Source organism: Corvus moneduloides, chromosome 6, assembly GCF_009650955.1.
Source record: "Corvus moneduloides isolate bCorMon1 chromosome 6, bCorMon1.pri, whole genome shotgun sequence".
Classification (NCBI taxonomy): Eukaryota; Metazoa; Chordata; class Aves; order Passeriformes; family Corvidae; genus Corvus; species Corvus moneduloides.
The window spans coordinates 30,177,898-30,194,898 of record NC_045481.1 but is presented as its reverse complement, the minus strand read 5'-3'; the positions used below and the strand labels follow the sequence as shown (position 1 = coordinate 30,194,898).

Genomic DNA, 17,001 nt, shown 5'->3' with positions numbered 1-17,001 from the left:
CAGCCAGTTTACATTTTCTATTTTTCTTTCAATTTATTCTAGTAAGAAATTATTTGAGTTTCCTTTGCAAGAAAACTTCCAGGTTGATAAGTCCAGAAAACAGAGGTGTTCGCCTAGTTATTGCAGACTCTGTGTGCAATCTTCAGGCTTTCAATTGTTTATTTGTTCTAGAGACTTGTTCAAAGCTGATTATGTCTTCATAGAAATGTGATACTGATTGCTCTTGTTTTGATCCTGTCAGAGCTTCTCAGTTTCTGAAATAAAAGGATGAAAACACAATGATTCAACAATAGAAAAGAGAAACAAAATTAACAAGCAAGTGATATCCTTCTGTACTAAATATAATCAAAAGAGAGCTTGTAAGGTTATGTCTTAAATTTCAACAGAACCCTTTTTTTCTATCACACAGAAATGATGAAAATTTATACCACTTCTTGGCCTCTGTTGACAATCATGTTAAAGGATAGAATAGCAAGCTGTTAAATTATTCTGTTTCGGCAATATAAGCTATAGATCATGTAAAGTTATTGAACTGGTTTCTTATGAACTCTCTATTTTCATGAGTTCTGTATTTGCTTTGCTTTTTTATATACTACTTACCTATTCTTCCAGTGTCACTATTCAGAGACCATTCATCATGAAATTTTTGGTTCTGCAAAGACTTCAACATATCCTTTATGAACCAAAAAGCTGTCTCAACTTATAAATCAAATTTACAGTATATTTATTGTGGGATATGGGCCCTAAGAGTGTTGTTACTTAATTTTTCTGGTAGTTTCTTCTGACATACTTGATTGACTACCATAAAATTTTAGACCATCACCTTGTCTAATCCTAATAATAGCCATCAATATATTGTATAGATTTCAAATTTCCTATGCTCTCACTAAAATAACTTGGGCTATGGTCATTTCATCCACCTGCAAAATGCATCTCTCAGAAAAGTTATGCTGTTGTGCTTGGCATGTTAATTGCCAACCATTTCATATCTAATGATTAATTTTGCATCACTACTATAGCTACATGCAGATTTTTTTCACAATTATTAGGGTGAAAATGTAATTTGCATTTTTTTCCAATGTGAGCAGGTGGAATTGTTATCATTATATCAAAAAGAATATATTAATTAGAAATCCATTTAAATTACAAAAATTGATTGAAAGTACCCTGAGCAATAGTACTACCTCTAAATTTCTATACTCATATTTGTTCCCTGTATCTGCTTTCCCTTTTTCATGTTTCTGTTTTTTAAAGATAGCTAAAGACTGCACAAAAAAAAAATTACTCTGAAAAATGTGCTATCAGATGCTGCTACAAAAAATAAAGAACCACTTGATTTGCTCTAGATTTTCCATGCCTCAGTAACACCAAAGTAAGTACAGGCTCAGTTTCCCAGTTGACATTGTACAAAATAATTTCTACATGACACAGTGGTTACTAAACTACCTTCAGCTTTGTCCATCATGCTGAGGAGAGAGGACTAAAATTTCTGAAGAACTTGTTTCTTTTCATATTTACAGTATTTATTCTATAACAAATATTCCATTTATAAGACCTCATTTTTAGTCTGCCAGTTTTGTGTTAATGTCTTTCTGGCATGCACCAAATAATTTTTTTTATTTCAGAAAGAAATACTAAATGTCTGACTTCCTTATTTTTGTAAGCTTTCCAAAAGGAACATTCTTAACAATTTTATTGTTATAAAACACTGTGGTATTCATTATTTGAATTCAGATGTGGTATACCAGGAATGCATGTGGCCTATTTATTAGACAAATTAGAATGTTAAAAAGAATTGCTTCTATCCTACTTTCTTTAGGAACTGACATTTTTATTCTTATGCAGTTTTCCTAGTGGAATCTTTACTTTCTTAAGTCATAAACCTATTGTTGTGAGACACTCCAGCAAAGCTTAAACTGGATCTCAGGAGTTTGATGCACTTTGTTTAATGCAGGCAGTGTAAAAGAAATTTTAAATGTATTATTTAAAGGCACATTAATCTTGCCACTGTAATGGTGTCATACTGCATACCATATAAGGTTTTCATAAACTCAGCTTCTAAAAGTAACATCACAGTATCTTTCTTTTTGTTCTCCAAGTCAATTCTTTGTAGAGATAGCAATTATGCATTCATCTCTCTCTCTTATAGCCTGATTCCATATTCAGCTGTGAGATAGATAGGCCTTAGTCCTTACTAACACAACAAAAAGAGTATTTCTCATTTAGAACAAAGGGAGGATAGTCAAACAAATTACATAATAAAAGTTAAAGGCCAAAATTTGTACCTTTTTCCATTTAATTAAGCAAAATAGTTAAATACTTGTACAATGGATTGAAGATAGGTTTGTCTTTAACTCATTATTCCTTTGTTTTCATTGGAATTTTAATAGTCCTGCCTTGGATTATTTTTTTAATTACAAAAAAAATTATAAGGTTAGCACCTTTAAAACAAAACTCTGTGTAAGTTTAACCCTTACAGCCAAGTGTTTTTCATTTAACTCTGCTCATTCTATTGGGTTCTGGTTTGATTTGTAGCAATATTGTGGCTGCATAAGGCATTCATTACTGTGAGAGTATTCTGTAGCTCTCCTGAATATGCACAATGAAAATTGGGTGAATCTTGACTAAGAACTGAGGCACAGAAAACGCAAGGATTTGGTAGTACTGTGAACCAATGTGATAATTTCTTGTATCAGTGCAAAGCTCAAGAGAATATTATGCATGCAGCACTTCAGATAACACTTTTGCTTTAATGTAGGGTTAATTACAAGTTGAGAAACAATCTGACAACCTCTTTGTTGTTCATCTTGCTTCTTGGGACATGAAAGACCTATTTCTGAAGTAAACACATTGATAAAAGTATTAACTAAGGAATGTTTCTACCAAGCTGCCTTTTCACTTCAGTTTAGGCACAAATATAAAGTATAGGAAATTCCCCTTCTCATTTCTCAGTATTAGATACTTTACTGAATTGTATGTTGCTTGATAACTGTAGTACTGTGGCCTTCAACAAGTATTCAGTCAAGCCTTTCGACCCTTTCTATTTCTAGACAAACATCCTTACACTTTTGCAGATTTGGATTGAGCATCCATCGCAGAACCTCTTTAGAGGGGTTAACACAGAGCAGTCTGTCTGGGTGGCTTCACTGTAAGGCAGCTCCAAACCCCAGTTCCTAGGCAGGTGCCTAAAGCAGACAAACCTCCTGCTTGGCACTGTCTGGGACTGTTGTGTTTTAGTTGTCTGCACTGTCTCTGTCAGTTAAGGCAGAAATGAAAATATGTATATCCCCCTAAATGTAGCATTACAGTTCTGTATGTGATTCTCTTTTCGGATAAAGGAGGAACCTTTTTTTTCCTCAGAAGGAATAACCACATTGAACTCCCACTTCTTCCAGCTCAATATTCTGATGCCATTACCTCTGCTGAAGAAACTTCAGCTCTCAAAGCTGTTCTCTGCATTCATCTACTTGACTTGGTGTTCACAATTCATCTATAATATCAGTCTGGAATATCACAGATGAACATAAAATCCCTTTAGAATTATGGAAATGTTGGAAGGGACTAATTGTGAAAAATCCATGAGTCCAGTCAAGAAATCCCAGTTCTTAACCAAACACACCACTAGTATCAGTGTAAATGCTTATTTAAGAACATAACAATAACCATAATGGTGTAGACCTTGCTTGGTATTTTGACTCCAAACAGTAGCCCTAAGCAGAAGTGAATAGTAAAACCAGTAAAAGCATGTATCTACTCTAATATTCTCCTAACCTCAAACTATTTTAATTCATATTTAAATTGATCAAATTAATTTTAATCGTTATATAAATAATAATATTTATATAAATTATTAACTCACATGAATTTAAAATAATCTAGGAATTTTATTATGTATCTTTTATAATGCCCACTGAACATGTAAGAACTTGTTCAGGCTCTCCTTGAATCCCTGTAAAGTTCTTGCAACCAGAGCATTCTCCATCACTGAGTTGTAGGTGTCACCCACCATCGTTCTTTTTGAAACCATGCTCTTACTAATGTCATTTGATGGTCCATAGCTCTTTGTACAGAAAGACAACGTGTGCAAAATCAGTTCTTATCCCTATCCACTCTTCTTATGTCATGTATGATTTTGTAAGCCCCTGTCTTCTCATTAACGAGGCTGCAGAACAGTTCCAATCAGACCCTCCAGAGCTTTTGATCATACTTGTCCTCCTCGGAATATATTTTGGATCTAGTATGCCCTTTTTCAGTTAAGATATCCACAGTTGTTTATCTTACTCAATTGTGAATTTTTACAGTGGGCATAATGTTTCCCACTTTGTTTTCTTAACTACTGTCAACTGCTGTGATTCTTTATTCACCAGTCCATGAAGACTTTCCAAGATGGTCACTTAGCTTAGCATGGCAGTTTTCTCAGTGTTTACAGTAGAAGTAAAGAAGAGTCACTTTCTCAGTCATCCTAAAATTTCCTCTGGACCTTTGGTTTCTCCTGTGAATTTTTGAAACATGCATTGTATCACCAGAAGAATATCAGTAATTTCTTCAAGGTGGGAAAAGTCCGTTGTTGAATTGTGTGGTAGTTGTAAAGCAATGTGTTAAAAAAACGTTTGTAGTCCTTCTTTGGATGTGGAATGATATAGATACAAAGCATAAATGGAATTATATAGAGACAATGCATGTGTTTAGAAAAATCTGCCTTTTGGCTTCCTTTTTCAAACTTTCTGGATCTCCATCTCTAACATCTTTGATAAATTAAGTGGCAGATGATCCTGTTGGAAAAGGGAAGATACTAGGAAACATGTTTGGAGGACAGTCTAATGTGACATTCAGTTAGAGTTAAATCACTTGTCTTATCAAATCTTTGTCCAAAGTTTTGGGATCTACCATTTCCCGACATGACAGAATCAGAATTCTGTCATAGTATGGTCTCTGAGATGATCCTGTTTACATCCATTCCTGAAAAAGTCATTGTTGTAGAGCCATTTATTTTCAGGTAATGTCTCCTGCATGTGGAACAGATGTTACCTGATGTCCTTCTCCTTTAAGCCCTCTTTAAATCAGATCATGTAAAAGTATAGCACCTAAGTAGCATCTTTCTCCATATAATCTCAGCAGTCAGCCACTGAACCTTTAGATCTGCTTATTTTCCCCTGTGACTTTTCAAACATCTCATAGTGCAGAGCTACCCTGTAGTGTTTGTTCTTAGAAAGGATTAAATCCAATGGAAAGGCTAACAAGTGGAAGTTGGAAACTTGAAGACGTTTTTCCCATCAACTGAAAATCATTTGGAAACTGATAGCTAGAAAATAATGGTTAAAGGGCAAATGTCTTTAGAGGACAACTACAGCTACAGATTAATGACATTTATAAAGATTTGTAAAATTCAAGTAATGCATACTTTTAAGGAATCACTGCTTTTAACAGTGTTTGCCCCAACAGATTTCTTGTCTCTCAACAAGAATTTTAGAGCTTCCCAAGAATTATTTGACAGTTCTTTTTCAAAAATTATAACTCAAGCTATATGCTCTTCTACCTCATTTTTTTCTGATTAAGACTCTGAAGATGTAGAAGAAAGACTAGAGCAAAACCTGTGCTCCTTTATAGAACACTCTACAACTCTATCCTTGGGCAAGAACTCTAAAAACATTATTTTATTCATAGTACCACAGCTGTCTGCCAGAAGTGATGAATCTCATTGATGAGAGCGCAGAATCAACTGTAAAAACAATTTAGCCAATGAAATAATTTCTCTTCATTTTCACTCTTAATACTTACTTATATTGTTCTAGCATCATATAATTTCTTAGCAAACCTTATATATTCATCCTCATTTACTAGACAGGCTATCATGAAGATATTCAACTCCTTTAGAAAATTGTAAATTTCTGAAAGGTAACTCATAAATGCAGCATCCAAGTATAACACAAATGTCAGTGATTTCTTGAAAATAAGTCAGAAGAGGTCACTGTTAGGAGTGTTTCTATAGGATTCTGTAGCCACAAATGAAAGATTATTAGTCCCCAGTAGCTCTATCACTTGTGCTTTGTGCAAACTCTAAAGTTAGAGGTTATGAGTATTATGGTACCATACAGGTGCACCATGAATAGTCTTTCACACAGAATGATTCTCATTTGTTAAATTTGGAAATGTACTTTCTCCTGGCCTTAATTTTCATGTAGTTCTTCATATTCTAAATGGCAGCTGAAGGCAAGCAGAAGTAGCGAGTAATTGATTTAACAACCTCAGACAAGTACAGGGAAGTAGAAAAGTTTGTCTTAGTGCTTGATGTGACCTGAGAGAGCTTTTTTAGACTGTTTTTTTCTAACCAGTACCTCAGCACCTTGGGCCAGCAAAGTGGCCTTTAAGCCTGAATGAGCATGACTTTTTTTTTTTTTTCTCAGTGCAAAGCTCCAGTATTTCATCTTTTCAAACTGTTTTACAGCACTCAGAGCAGAATTATATTGACAAGGTTAGAATTCATCTCCTAGAGGAGAATACTGTGCTCCTGTTAAGTGCTAATATAACATTTATGTGTTGCTACCTTAATAACAGCCCCGGCCAGCCTAATGAAAGTACTGAAAGCAAACAGTACTCTGTGAGATTTTATTATGACTGAAGTGATTGCAATTTGACACAAATTGTCCCTATTTCTGTTACCACACCAAAACCAGAAATGCTAAAGCAATTGCTACATGTTTGGGATAGAATTACATTCCACTATCATTAATATAGAAGTAAGTGCATTTTTCATGTAAACAGCTCACAAGGGTCAAGCATCAAAGATATTCTTTGCAAAATTCTTGTCAATAACTTTGTGAGTGAATTTTGAAATAAAGTGCCTGGAACATGTCATTATTTCTTCCTCTCAAAGTTGAGAGCAAGTGGTAGAAAATTGAGCTTGTGAATTGAAGGTACTGAGAGTTATATGGCCTTATCGACTTCAGGCAAAATGACAGGTTTGCCTTGTTATTATTTTTCCTTTCAGGGGTCAGGCAATGGACAATTTTAGAAGTATATACTGGGGTGTAAGCAAATTGGTATATAAAAAAAGTTATTATCTGTGTACAGAAAAAAGATGGTGTAAGTCACTAATACTAAAAATTCTTAATATACTATTTCTTCATAAAAATCAAGGGAAAAGTAAGGAAAAAAATAATTCACTGGTCAAAATAAGCATTTCAATTGTTCAGGTTCTTAAAAGCTATTTAAAACCATCAGAAGAAAAGGAACTTAGTCACTCAGATTTAGCTGACCAAGTTAGCTACTTAGACATGCTGGTTTAAACAATTTAAATATACATTCTCAATGAGCTCAGCTATTAAAAAGCACATTCTATCTTCTAAGAGGGTTTGGTCAGGATAATTCTGCTGTTCAAAACTATCTGAACTATATTTTTGCTGTATCTGAACTGAATCTTTAGTACTCCAACTGTTAAAATAAAATTTATGTACTTTACGGACTCATTTCTGTAGTTTTGGTAGTTCCTACCATTTTTTTATTCTTCAAAAACCATTGGTATAAACAAAAGTCACCATAGGCAAAAAGACTTCTTTTGATTACAGAATGAGTGCAAAATACATTATGATTAGCTTTTTTTTATTAATGATACAGGCATAGTAGTGGTTTGAGATTGCAAAAATGAGGAGATGCTGTCAGATAAATTCATGATTGCTCAAGATGACTTTTCTATAAGGAAAGTTGAGGGAAAAAGCAGTTTCCATGAAATAACTGTACTGCATATACTTTTTTAATATTTTAACTGAATATGAGCAACATTAATTTCTACAATTCTGTAATATGGACATTATTTTGTTTATCTTTTAGGTTGAAGATTCGGAGATGCATAATGATGAAACTCCAGTATGTGGGTTGCTTGCTGTGGTTGTAATATCTCACCTGCCCAGAGATGCTGCCATTGAATGGCATGTTGTTGCAGCAGTTGATGATCCACTCCAAAGAAAACATTTTGCAATGAAGATGTTGTCAGAGGGCTTCCAAATCGAGTGTGAATCTGTGGAGTCTAGCTCTGCATCTTGTGCATCAATCTCAGTACGCCTGAGCTTGATTTCACCATCCACTTCTCACCTCGATTTAGATGGACCTCTTCATGACTTAGTTGCTATGTTTAAACAAGCTGTTGACAAACTTTCAGAAGACTGCAGTGCAAGTCCTTTGTCCTTTAGAGCTTTCTTCAAGGAGGATGTCTTTGATGCTGAAACACTGCAAAAAGGTAAGACTTACCATGACAGGAACCAGGTGTAATACTAAGCTTAAGGAAATTCTTGTTCATTTCTGTCAGATTTCGTTGGAAAAAAACATTTTAGATGAGTGTTTCAAGGATAGGTGGCCAAGAAGGCCAATGGCATCCTGGCCTGTATCAGCAATACTGTGGCCAACAGGACCAGGACAGTGATTGTCCCCCTGTACTCAGCACTGGTGAGGCCACGCCTTAAATCCTGTGTTCAGTTTTGGGACCCTCACTGCAAAAAAGACATTGAGGTGCTGGAGCGTGTCCAGAGAAGGGCAACAGAGCTGGTGAAGGGTCTGGAGAGTAAGTTGTATGAAGACAGGCTGAGGGAACTGGGGGTTTTTAGCCTGGAGAAAAAGAGGCTCAGAGGAGACCTCACTGGTCTCTCCAACTGCCTGAAAGGAGGTTGTAGCAAGGTGGGGGCTGGTCTCTTCTCCCAAGTATCAAGTGACAGAAAAAGAGGAAATGACCTCAAGTTGCACCAAGGAAGGCTGAGTTTGAATATTAGGAATAATTTCTTCACTAAAAGCATTGGAACAGGCCGCCCAGGGAAGTGGTGGAGTCACCACCCCAGGAGGTATTTAAAAGATGTGTAGTAGACTTGATGCTTAGGGACATGGTTTATTGGTAGACCTGGCAGTTTTAGGTTTACAGCTGAACTCAATGATCTTAGAAGCGTTTTCCAACCCAAATAGTTCTACAGTTCTACAATTAAGATACAGTTGTTCTTTTTCTGGTGACCAGGCATGTTTCTCATATTGAAAGGCTCTGTTCTTGGACTTTTTGAAGTCCAAACAGGATAAAGTCCTGGATTACTTTTGTTCTAATCTCACATCTGATTTTGAGTAGGAGGTTGGATTATATGGTCTTGCTCTAATCTAAATTATTCTGTGATTCCATGCAAGAGAAGTTGCTGGGAAATCCGGCCACCTTAGGATTCATGATAGGGAGAATGACTCTTTTGCTTAAAAGTGTTTGAACAGTTGTGCATTTGGTAGCCTCTTCTTGTCACGATCTAGAACCGTGTTCAAATAACCAATTTCTTTCTGCTAGCAGGAACTGTTTGGAGAGTAAAAAATGAAATATTAATGTTTTAAATAAGGAAATGGTGTCGTATGCTCTGGATTAGAGGGTATCTGGTTTTGAACATGGGCTGATTTCTAACTTATTTAAATAGAACTTGCTATCCAAACAAATTTGCTGGGTTTTCCCCCAATGTTTGTTTTTTCAAAATCTCATTCCCTTATGAAGTAAAGAGAATACAGAGCAATAAATGTAATGTTACAACTACAATTTATTTCTTATGTTGTAGATCTGCATTTTGGGCTATGCTTTATTTGGGACAACTAACATTGTGCAAGAGCACAAAAGCTTATTTTATCTGTCAGATCTATAAAACTGGTAGATGAAATCAGTAAGAGCTTTGTTATCAGTTCGAGAAGGAGCAAAATCAGATCCTTAGTCTATATTTGTCTCAAACATGCATGCACTTTAAAAATCCTTGCAGACCACAACTGATCCATATTAATTAGCTGACATAAATGTTAGCCCTCAAATATTCTACTGTCCTATTTTTTTTTTTAACCTGCAGCAGTTTTTGAAGAAAATTCAACTTGACATTGTTTAATAGATTTAAAGTACAGGAATTGAAAGCTATAAAAATGTGGCATAGAATAAGCATATTTAATCCAGGAAGCAAGGAATGAACATATAGTCTGACAGAATGTTGTTGTTTTTACTACATCTTGTTTAAGAGCTAAAAAGAAACGTGATAAAACATGTTTCTGGCATGGGATTAACATTACTGTTTCGCCTGCTTTCTTTCTGATATTTCTCAGGCCATCAAATAATTACTTCCAAACAAATTTTATTTGCTTTATAAAATATATTGCTCAATATAATGTATAAATTGCGCACATAAAAATTCAATTCAGTTCCATTCATGTTATACTACCAATAGCATAGACATGGAAAGATTTGTGTGATTGTCATATATTCATTCTTGTTGTGTTCAGATCTCTGCACTGTCATAATAATTCCTGTCATTATACCAATTTTATCATTATCCCCACTGGTAAGAAATATATTCTTGCAAAGCTGTAGAATATATAGAATACATTAAATTTACAAGGAGCACTAATTCATTGATGAAGAATTTAAAAATAACATTTTTCTTCTTAGGAAAAATTTCTAGAAAGTTCATGCAATGGAAGAATAAGTGTAATATATATTCAAAAATAATTTCTCATATTAAAGTGGTTGCTGAAGTGTATCTGGCTGATAATTTCTATCAGATAGAAGACTATTTTTATATAAATATATATATACACACACTTTCTGGTTCAAAATCAGAAGTCTAATTATGAATATATTGTTAAGACACAGGGACATATTCAAGTGTACTGGTAATATGTGTTCTTGGATCTTTGAAAGACATGCAGTCTCCAGTGAAGCATCATCAGCTTTCATAACGATGCAGCATATTACTGAACGATGTCCTTGACTGTCTTTTGCACTATTAGTGTAATTCTACTTCTCACAAGCTAAAATATTGTCACACATATATATTAACTCTCAGTTAAAAAAGTGTTGTGTGAGGTGTCCAATTTGTTCCCACTAATTTCACTATCCCATTGACAGTGTCCATAAGCAAGATGACATTGTCTTTTATCTTCTCTGTTATTATTGGCAGACTTTAATTTTGACAGGCAGAACTGCTGCAACTGTATGTGTCCTTTAGTGTACCAGAGGTAGTGTCAGGTCTTTCTTTTGAATCCCAAGATATTTTAACCTTCCTATAACACCAGATCAAGGTATTAGAGATTTTTATGTTCTGATAACAACAGCTCCTTCCAGTTTCTCATCCAGATCCTTCAGTTTATTCCTGTTCCTTCAATATCTCCTTCCAGTTTATTCCTGTTTTCCTCTTGAGCCTGTCCTGCTTCTAGAATGCATGTATCTGAATGGGACAGATCACAAGAGGGAACAGTACTGGCTTCCACAATAGCAGTGGCTGTGTCTTGTCAGCTCTGAGCTCGGCCAAAACTTGCTCATACCTTTCTCTGTAGACTTGTCTTAAGATATCTTGAGTATTGAGATGTCTCAGTGGTAATTTCTACCACATCCAAAGGTTACTTCCTGTTGCAGAGTAGTTCTAGGTGGGTAACAGAATTTACTTATGCTATGCCTTTCAAACACAGAATATCATTTTACTGGGACATGGGATAAAGCAGAAATGTATTGATCTTCATTTGTAAATCTGCAGGCCTAATATACACTTTTAAAAAATTTTGTTTCCTTGATGTGGCTTCCAGAAAGCAAATTACATTGAGAGACCAGTTTTTCAATTGCCATTTATTAATTCAGCTCAGGTAGTAGAGGTTGCTAACCATCTGTGTGATGATCCATTAGTGACACGTTTGATCTCTGACTTGTGTTAGACATCGTTAATCCCACAAGTGGATCTGTCCTTTTGGAGTCTTCAGCTGTCATCAGATGCATTGTCTGCTGAAGAAAAATAATATTAATAATGTAGCAGGGAATAATAGGCACTTTTCTTCAAATATTTTTCATGTGAAACACATAAGACGTATCTGTTATAGAAAAGGTAGAAATTATGATTCTCAGAAATCAAGAAAGATGGTTGAGGAGATAGCTGTTCCAGGCTAGTGGATTTCAGGAGGACTTCCATCATGTCATAAGATTAGTAAATACTCTTCAATAATGCTTGTAAGATCTTGAATTGAAATGTATTGTCTCCTCTAGCAAAAGTACAGAAAAGAAATAAAGGTACCATTTTTCTGATTAAAACTTAAAATCGTTGGAGTGAAAGGAGGAAATGCCATAGGCCTTCTCAAATGAGCCTCTGATTAGATGATACAGGGTTTTTTTGTATAAAGAAGTTTGTCATTTATTTAAAATTGTCCAAATAAATATTATAAATGTGTTGTTACCTGACACAGTAAGATGAGAACCAGGAATATTTCTACTCGGCATATTGTAACAGGTTATTGGAAATTATTACAGCTGGTGTTACAGATGTCAAAAGAAGCTAAAGGTTTGTAATGCAAATTGGAGACAGATAGCTTTCTGTCATCCTAAAACCAGATGTGAAGTTTTATTGAACAAAGTGTAGTACTGATGGTGAACTTCTCAGAGGCAATCCCTCATAACATGTGAGAGCATTATGGGCCCCGTGCTGAGACCACAGAACATATTGGAAGTAGGAGGATTAGATTAAGCTGACATATATACTTAGTAAGATGCTGCTAAGGCTTTAGAAGTATTTAACATAAATTTGACTATTTCTTTCTTATTCTCATTCAAATGTGCATTAATATAAACGTGTCAGGATGATTTGCTATACCATACACTTGGCTAGATTATACGTCTGTATAGGAATAATGAATGTTTATAAGTCATCACATTATGATTTCACAAGCCTTGTTCACAAGATGTATGCAAAATATTTTTGAATATTTATTTGGGAATAGAGAAGGTCCTGCATTCACCAGAACACCATATTACACAATCCCTTTTTAATACTAAAGGAAAAACGGACTGGGAATATAAAAAGGCAAAATAAAACAGGAATAGACAGTCTGGTAGGAACATTAAAATGAATATATAATTAGTTTTTAAAGTGGTTCTTCTCTGTAAATGTTTAGGTCTAGAAGCCCCTCAGTACTTATGCGTTTTTCGTTTCAGTATATTTTTTTAAAAATCTAATATGGGCTGAGTATAATTCAGCTCAACTGAAAAAAAAAGTAAAAAAATCTTACTTGTAATGGGACTTTTTCTCCTGTTGCAAGAGAAGCTCCAGTGGTTAGGCACTCATTTAGAGTCCTTGCAATGACAGAGTAACACCCTGATGCATGTCCAGCATGCAGCTTTGAAAGTAAAGATTTTCCATCTGGTAAGATTTGAAGTATTCTATTTGATAAAACATGGCATTATCAACGCATTTTCCAGATGTTTTCCAAAATACAGAGTTTCCAGTATTGAGAGAATGCATTATGTAGTGTAAATTTGAGAGAGGAGGATGAAGATCAATTGAAGATACCAAGATGTATTTTTACAATAACGCATGTCTGTGTGCATTGAAGTTTAATACTTTTTTACCAATGTACTTTAAATTCACATTGGAAATTTATTTCAACTTAACTTTGCATTATACAATGGGAAAAAATTTCCCATGGGGACAAGTGGAATCTTAACCTCCACACGTTTGTATGTAGGTCTACACATTCTCATGTGAGTAATTGGTACTGTAGTCAGCAGTTGTGGAGAACTACTCATGTAGGTAGAAACTAAACAGTCATTAAGAACTCTGTACTGAGTAACGATGAAGCAGGTAAATAAATCCTTCTGACATCAAATTGCAGTCACTAGCTCAAGCTTTGCAGGCAGTAACTAATGAAGTATTTGTTGTGACTAGAATATATCATTTTGCTGAACAAAAATACTTTTAAATGTCATGATGCTGTCTGAAATAGACTGTAAAACTTAACCTTGGTTTTCTACTAAATTCTATTAATTTATACTCAATGACAAATGTGAACCTGAAAGAGGAAAATTTCAATTTTAATTTCTTGGGTTTCCTGTTAAGAAAATATAATTGCCAGGTATAATAGTTCAAGCAGAAAGAAAAAAAAAGTTACATTAGTACTTTGGGAAGTTAATCAGCTTACAATATACAGAAGCAATTAGAAAATACTGATTCGTGAATATGTTTGAAATGACGTGTTTGAAATGACATTTTAAAAGGATGAAAGTAACTAAATTTGGTCTTGAGCCACAGAGGTGACAATCTTGCTATTTCTGCCCAAACTATCCAGTCAAGAGATCTGATTTATTAAATGGCTATTAAAATGCTGACATTTTAAACTTCTTCTATTTTTTCAAGGTTGTGCTGTTATTGTATCTGCTGCGAGTCAATGTATACATACTTTTAGCAGAACATCTCATGTGAAACTATGGGAAAGGATTTTTTGTTTGCTATCCAAGACATGGGGAATTGTTTTAATAGTAATGTTACCTCTCAACTGAATTTGGATAGAGAAGTGCTTTATACATGTGAGGCACCTTAAAGTATATTAGATCCTGCTTTAGGGCAGTGGCCTTCTGTCCTTTAGGATGGGAAATTTATTTTTAAGTGCACAGATACTAGATTGAGAAAAATTCAGCCCCTTGGTGCCAAGGCCAGGGAGCAGAGCCAGAACTCGCTCTTATTCAGAGTAAATAACATGTGACATCTAAAGGTTATGTATTGCACAGTCATACATAAAAAGCTTGACTAAAACTTTAAATGGAAATAAATTCTTTAACTCTTTGACCCAAGACTGATTGAGAATATACCCCTTATATCCTTGATACAAAACACTACCAATATATTGGTAAGATTGTTTTAAAGGTACTGTGTACAACTTCATGTGTCTTTCAGAATTTCTGCCACTAAAATCTCAGATGCATTTATAGGTTACTCTATCCATCCATGTTTTCACATTATTTTGAAGTGCCCTGAGCTTCTCACTAAATGAATTGTTTGTATAGACTTTAATTTTCCTGTTGAAGATTTGCATCCTTCCTCCATGTGACCTGTAGGACAGAACAGACCTAGCAGAAAACAGATCTTTTGTTGAAAAAGTCATAGGTTTTAAAGAAGAATTTCCGAAGTTTTCTAACATGTTGAAAACTGATTTGTTTTCCTCACATAGGCAGTTTGGAAAGTGCTAGACATCAGTGATCCAGGCAATGGCTTTGCTGCTTAATGGTAGTTAATATGTTATCTCAATAAATATTGGAATTTGTTAAATTTATTAAGCAGTACGGTATACAATCAAAATCTTAAGAGAATAGATGTAAAGAAACTTATGGAATGAGAACTCAATCTATACTGTAATGAGTCAGAAAGGGTAATTTGATGATTAGCTCTACAAGGAATCGGAACAAATAAATACCCTTCTAGAAAAATGGCATCTTCTTGACAGGTCTAAGTATACATGGCCTGTCCATATATGCATAAGTGTCTGTAAAACTGTATAAAAGTGTATAAAATGCATAAAGTACAAACGCCTTACTTCAACATCAAAATTAATTTTGAGAAACTTTGTTTAGTGCTTTGTTGACAGAGAACAGCTATAAAAGCATGACATCAGCCATGCAACCATTGCCAAATTTGGATCTTCTGGTGTTTAATATGTGAGGAATATATGACCTATCTAGCTATCCAGAAACCATTTGTAACAAACTCACTTTTTAAGGACACATCCCAGATCACAGTTTACAATTACATAGGAAGTTTTTCTCTGAGACTGTTTCAACTTGCCAACATTTTGGTACCAGTTCTATAATTCTAAATCTGTAAACATTAAAAGGACTTTGATTTCTTAAGAACTTTTCATAATTTCTATAGATCCATCTCTATATTACTTTTTTTTTACAAGTGAAGAAAGAGAAACCTATGATGGTGTTTGGATGAGGGAAATTACATCTGACATAGGAAGTCCACTGAACTTAAAATAATTGTAGGCTCAAAATGAACTGGGTATAATATTGTAGCTGCATCCCTTGTTATAATTATTCTAGATATTTATTTAGGACCATTGCTTGAAACAGAATACTTCAGTGGATGGATCTTTAGCATGACTACCTTGTCTTTTGTATTTCTTTAGTACCAAAATGCTTGCCATTTGCTCTTTGTCTAGAAAACCTAAAAAATAGATCTATGAAAAAAAATACTGAATTTTGCAAGGTAGAACTGTGTACAGAGCTACATTTCCAGCCAGTTGGCTGGCTGACCATTGTCAGTCATTCTGTCACATAATCTCTGCACTGAAAAGTATCAGTTCTGCTCAGAGCAGTAATTTGTATAATTCTTGGATAGAAAAACAGAAGGTAAGGTGTCAGAACTAGCGCTCACTGATAGCCAAAACCATCCATAAATCTTGTTTGAAAGTCTTCTATTTCCTCTCCAGTGTCTCCTCCAGTTCTTCCTTCTCCAGTATCTCAAAGTTAATTTATTTCTGTAAGATCTTGGCTTTTGTCAACTGTAGACACCACTGATGGTGCCTATCAGGTTTTGTCAGATGCCTTGACTGTCATAAGACAAGCTGGGCTTTCCTTGTTGGGACTTTTCCTCGAGATAAGCAGCTGCTGAAAACCTAACTTTTAAGCGCTGTAGTAAGTATAACAGTTAAATGGGTAATGCCTTAAATTCCTTTTGTAAGGTATCCCAGTGTCAGCCCTGTTGAAATCATCTGTCCTGTATGCAGTAGGACATGGTATCTTGTCTTCTTTGTCCAGATATATCTGTTCAATATATCTGGTATCAAATACAGTTGTCAGGAGCCTCTCAGCAACGCATCTGAGCAGGTTGTGAGGTTATCCAAAAGGTTTGGCCATTTGCTTGGCGACAGACATGATTTTTTTGTTATCTAATGGCATGGAATAATTTACAAAGTTGTGAAGTTAAAATAGAAATTGAAATAATATCCAGATTCAAACCCCAAAATGCAGGCAGAAACTTAACAGTATGAGATGATGATGCTGCAGGCATAGTTTGGTTTAATAGCCTGAGTATTGTCTTTTGTCCATCTGGGTAATGGAAGCCAAAGAAGCTGCTTTCCTGAAGTCCAGAGAGAGCATGGACACAAGGCTTATTTATTGCTCAGAGTGAAAAGTGATAAGATGCCTTTGTACTCCATTGTCCAGTTGTTTCCCCTGCCCTTGGCCCTTCTCTGTAGTCTAAA

The 17,001-nt window shown here is 34.9% G+C and overlaps 1 protein-coding gene across 6 annotated transcripts in view; it reads left to right on the top strand.

The window, feature by feature from the left end:
• The window catches only part of DPH6 (diphthamine biosynthesis 6), a 229,962-nt gene that overhangs the window by 151,183 nt on the left and 61,778 nt on the right, over positions 1-17,001 (top strand). For all 6 annotated transcript variants that reach the window (XR_004240725.1, XM_032111720.1, XM_032111723.1 and 3 more), the window contains one exon: positions 7,828-8,233. Coding sequence is in view for 5 of the 6 variants with exons in the window: in XM_032111720.1 (XP_031967611.1) it covers positions 7,828-8,233 (406 nt within the window). In the remaining variant the exon portion in view is untranslated. The remainder of the gene's footprint in view (positions 1-7,827; positions 8,234-17,001) is intronic.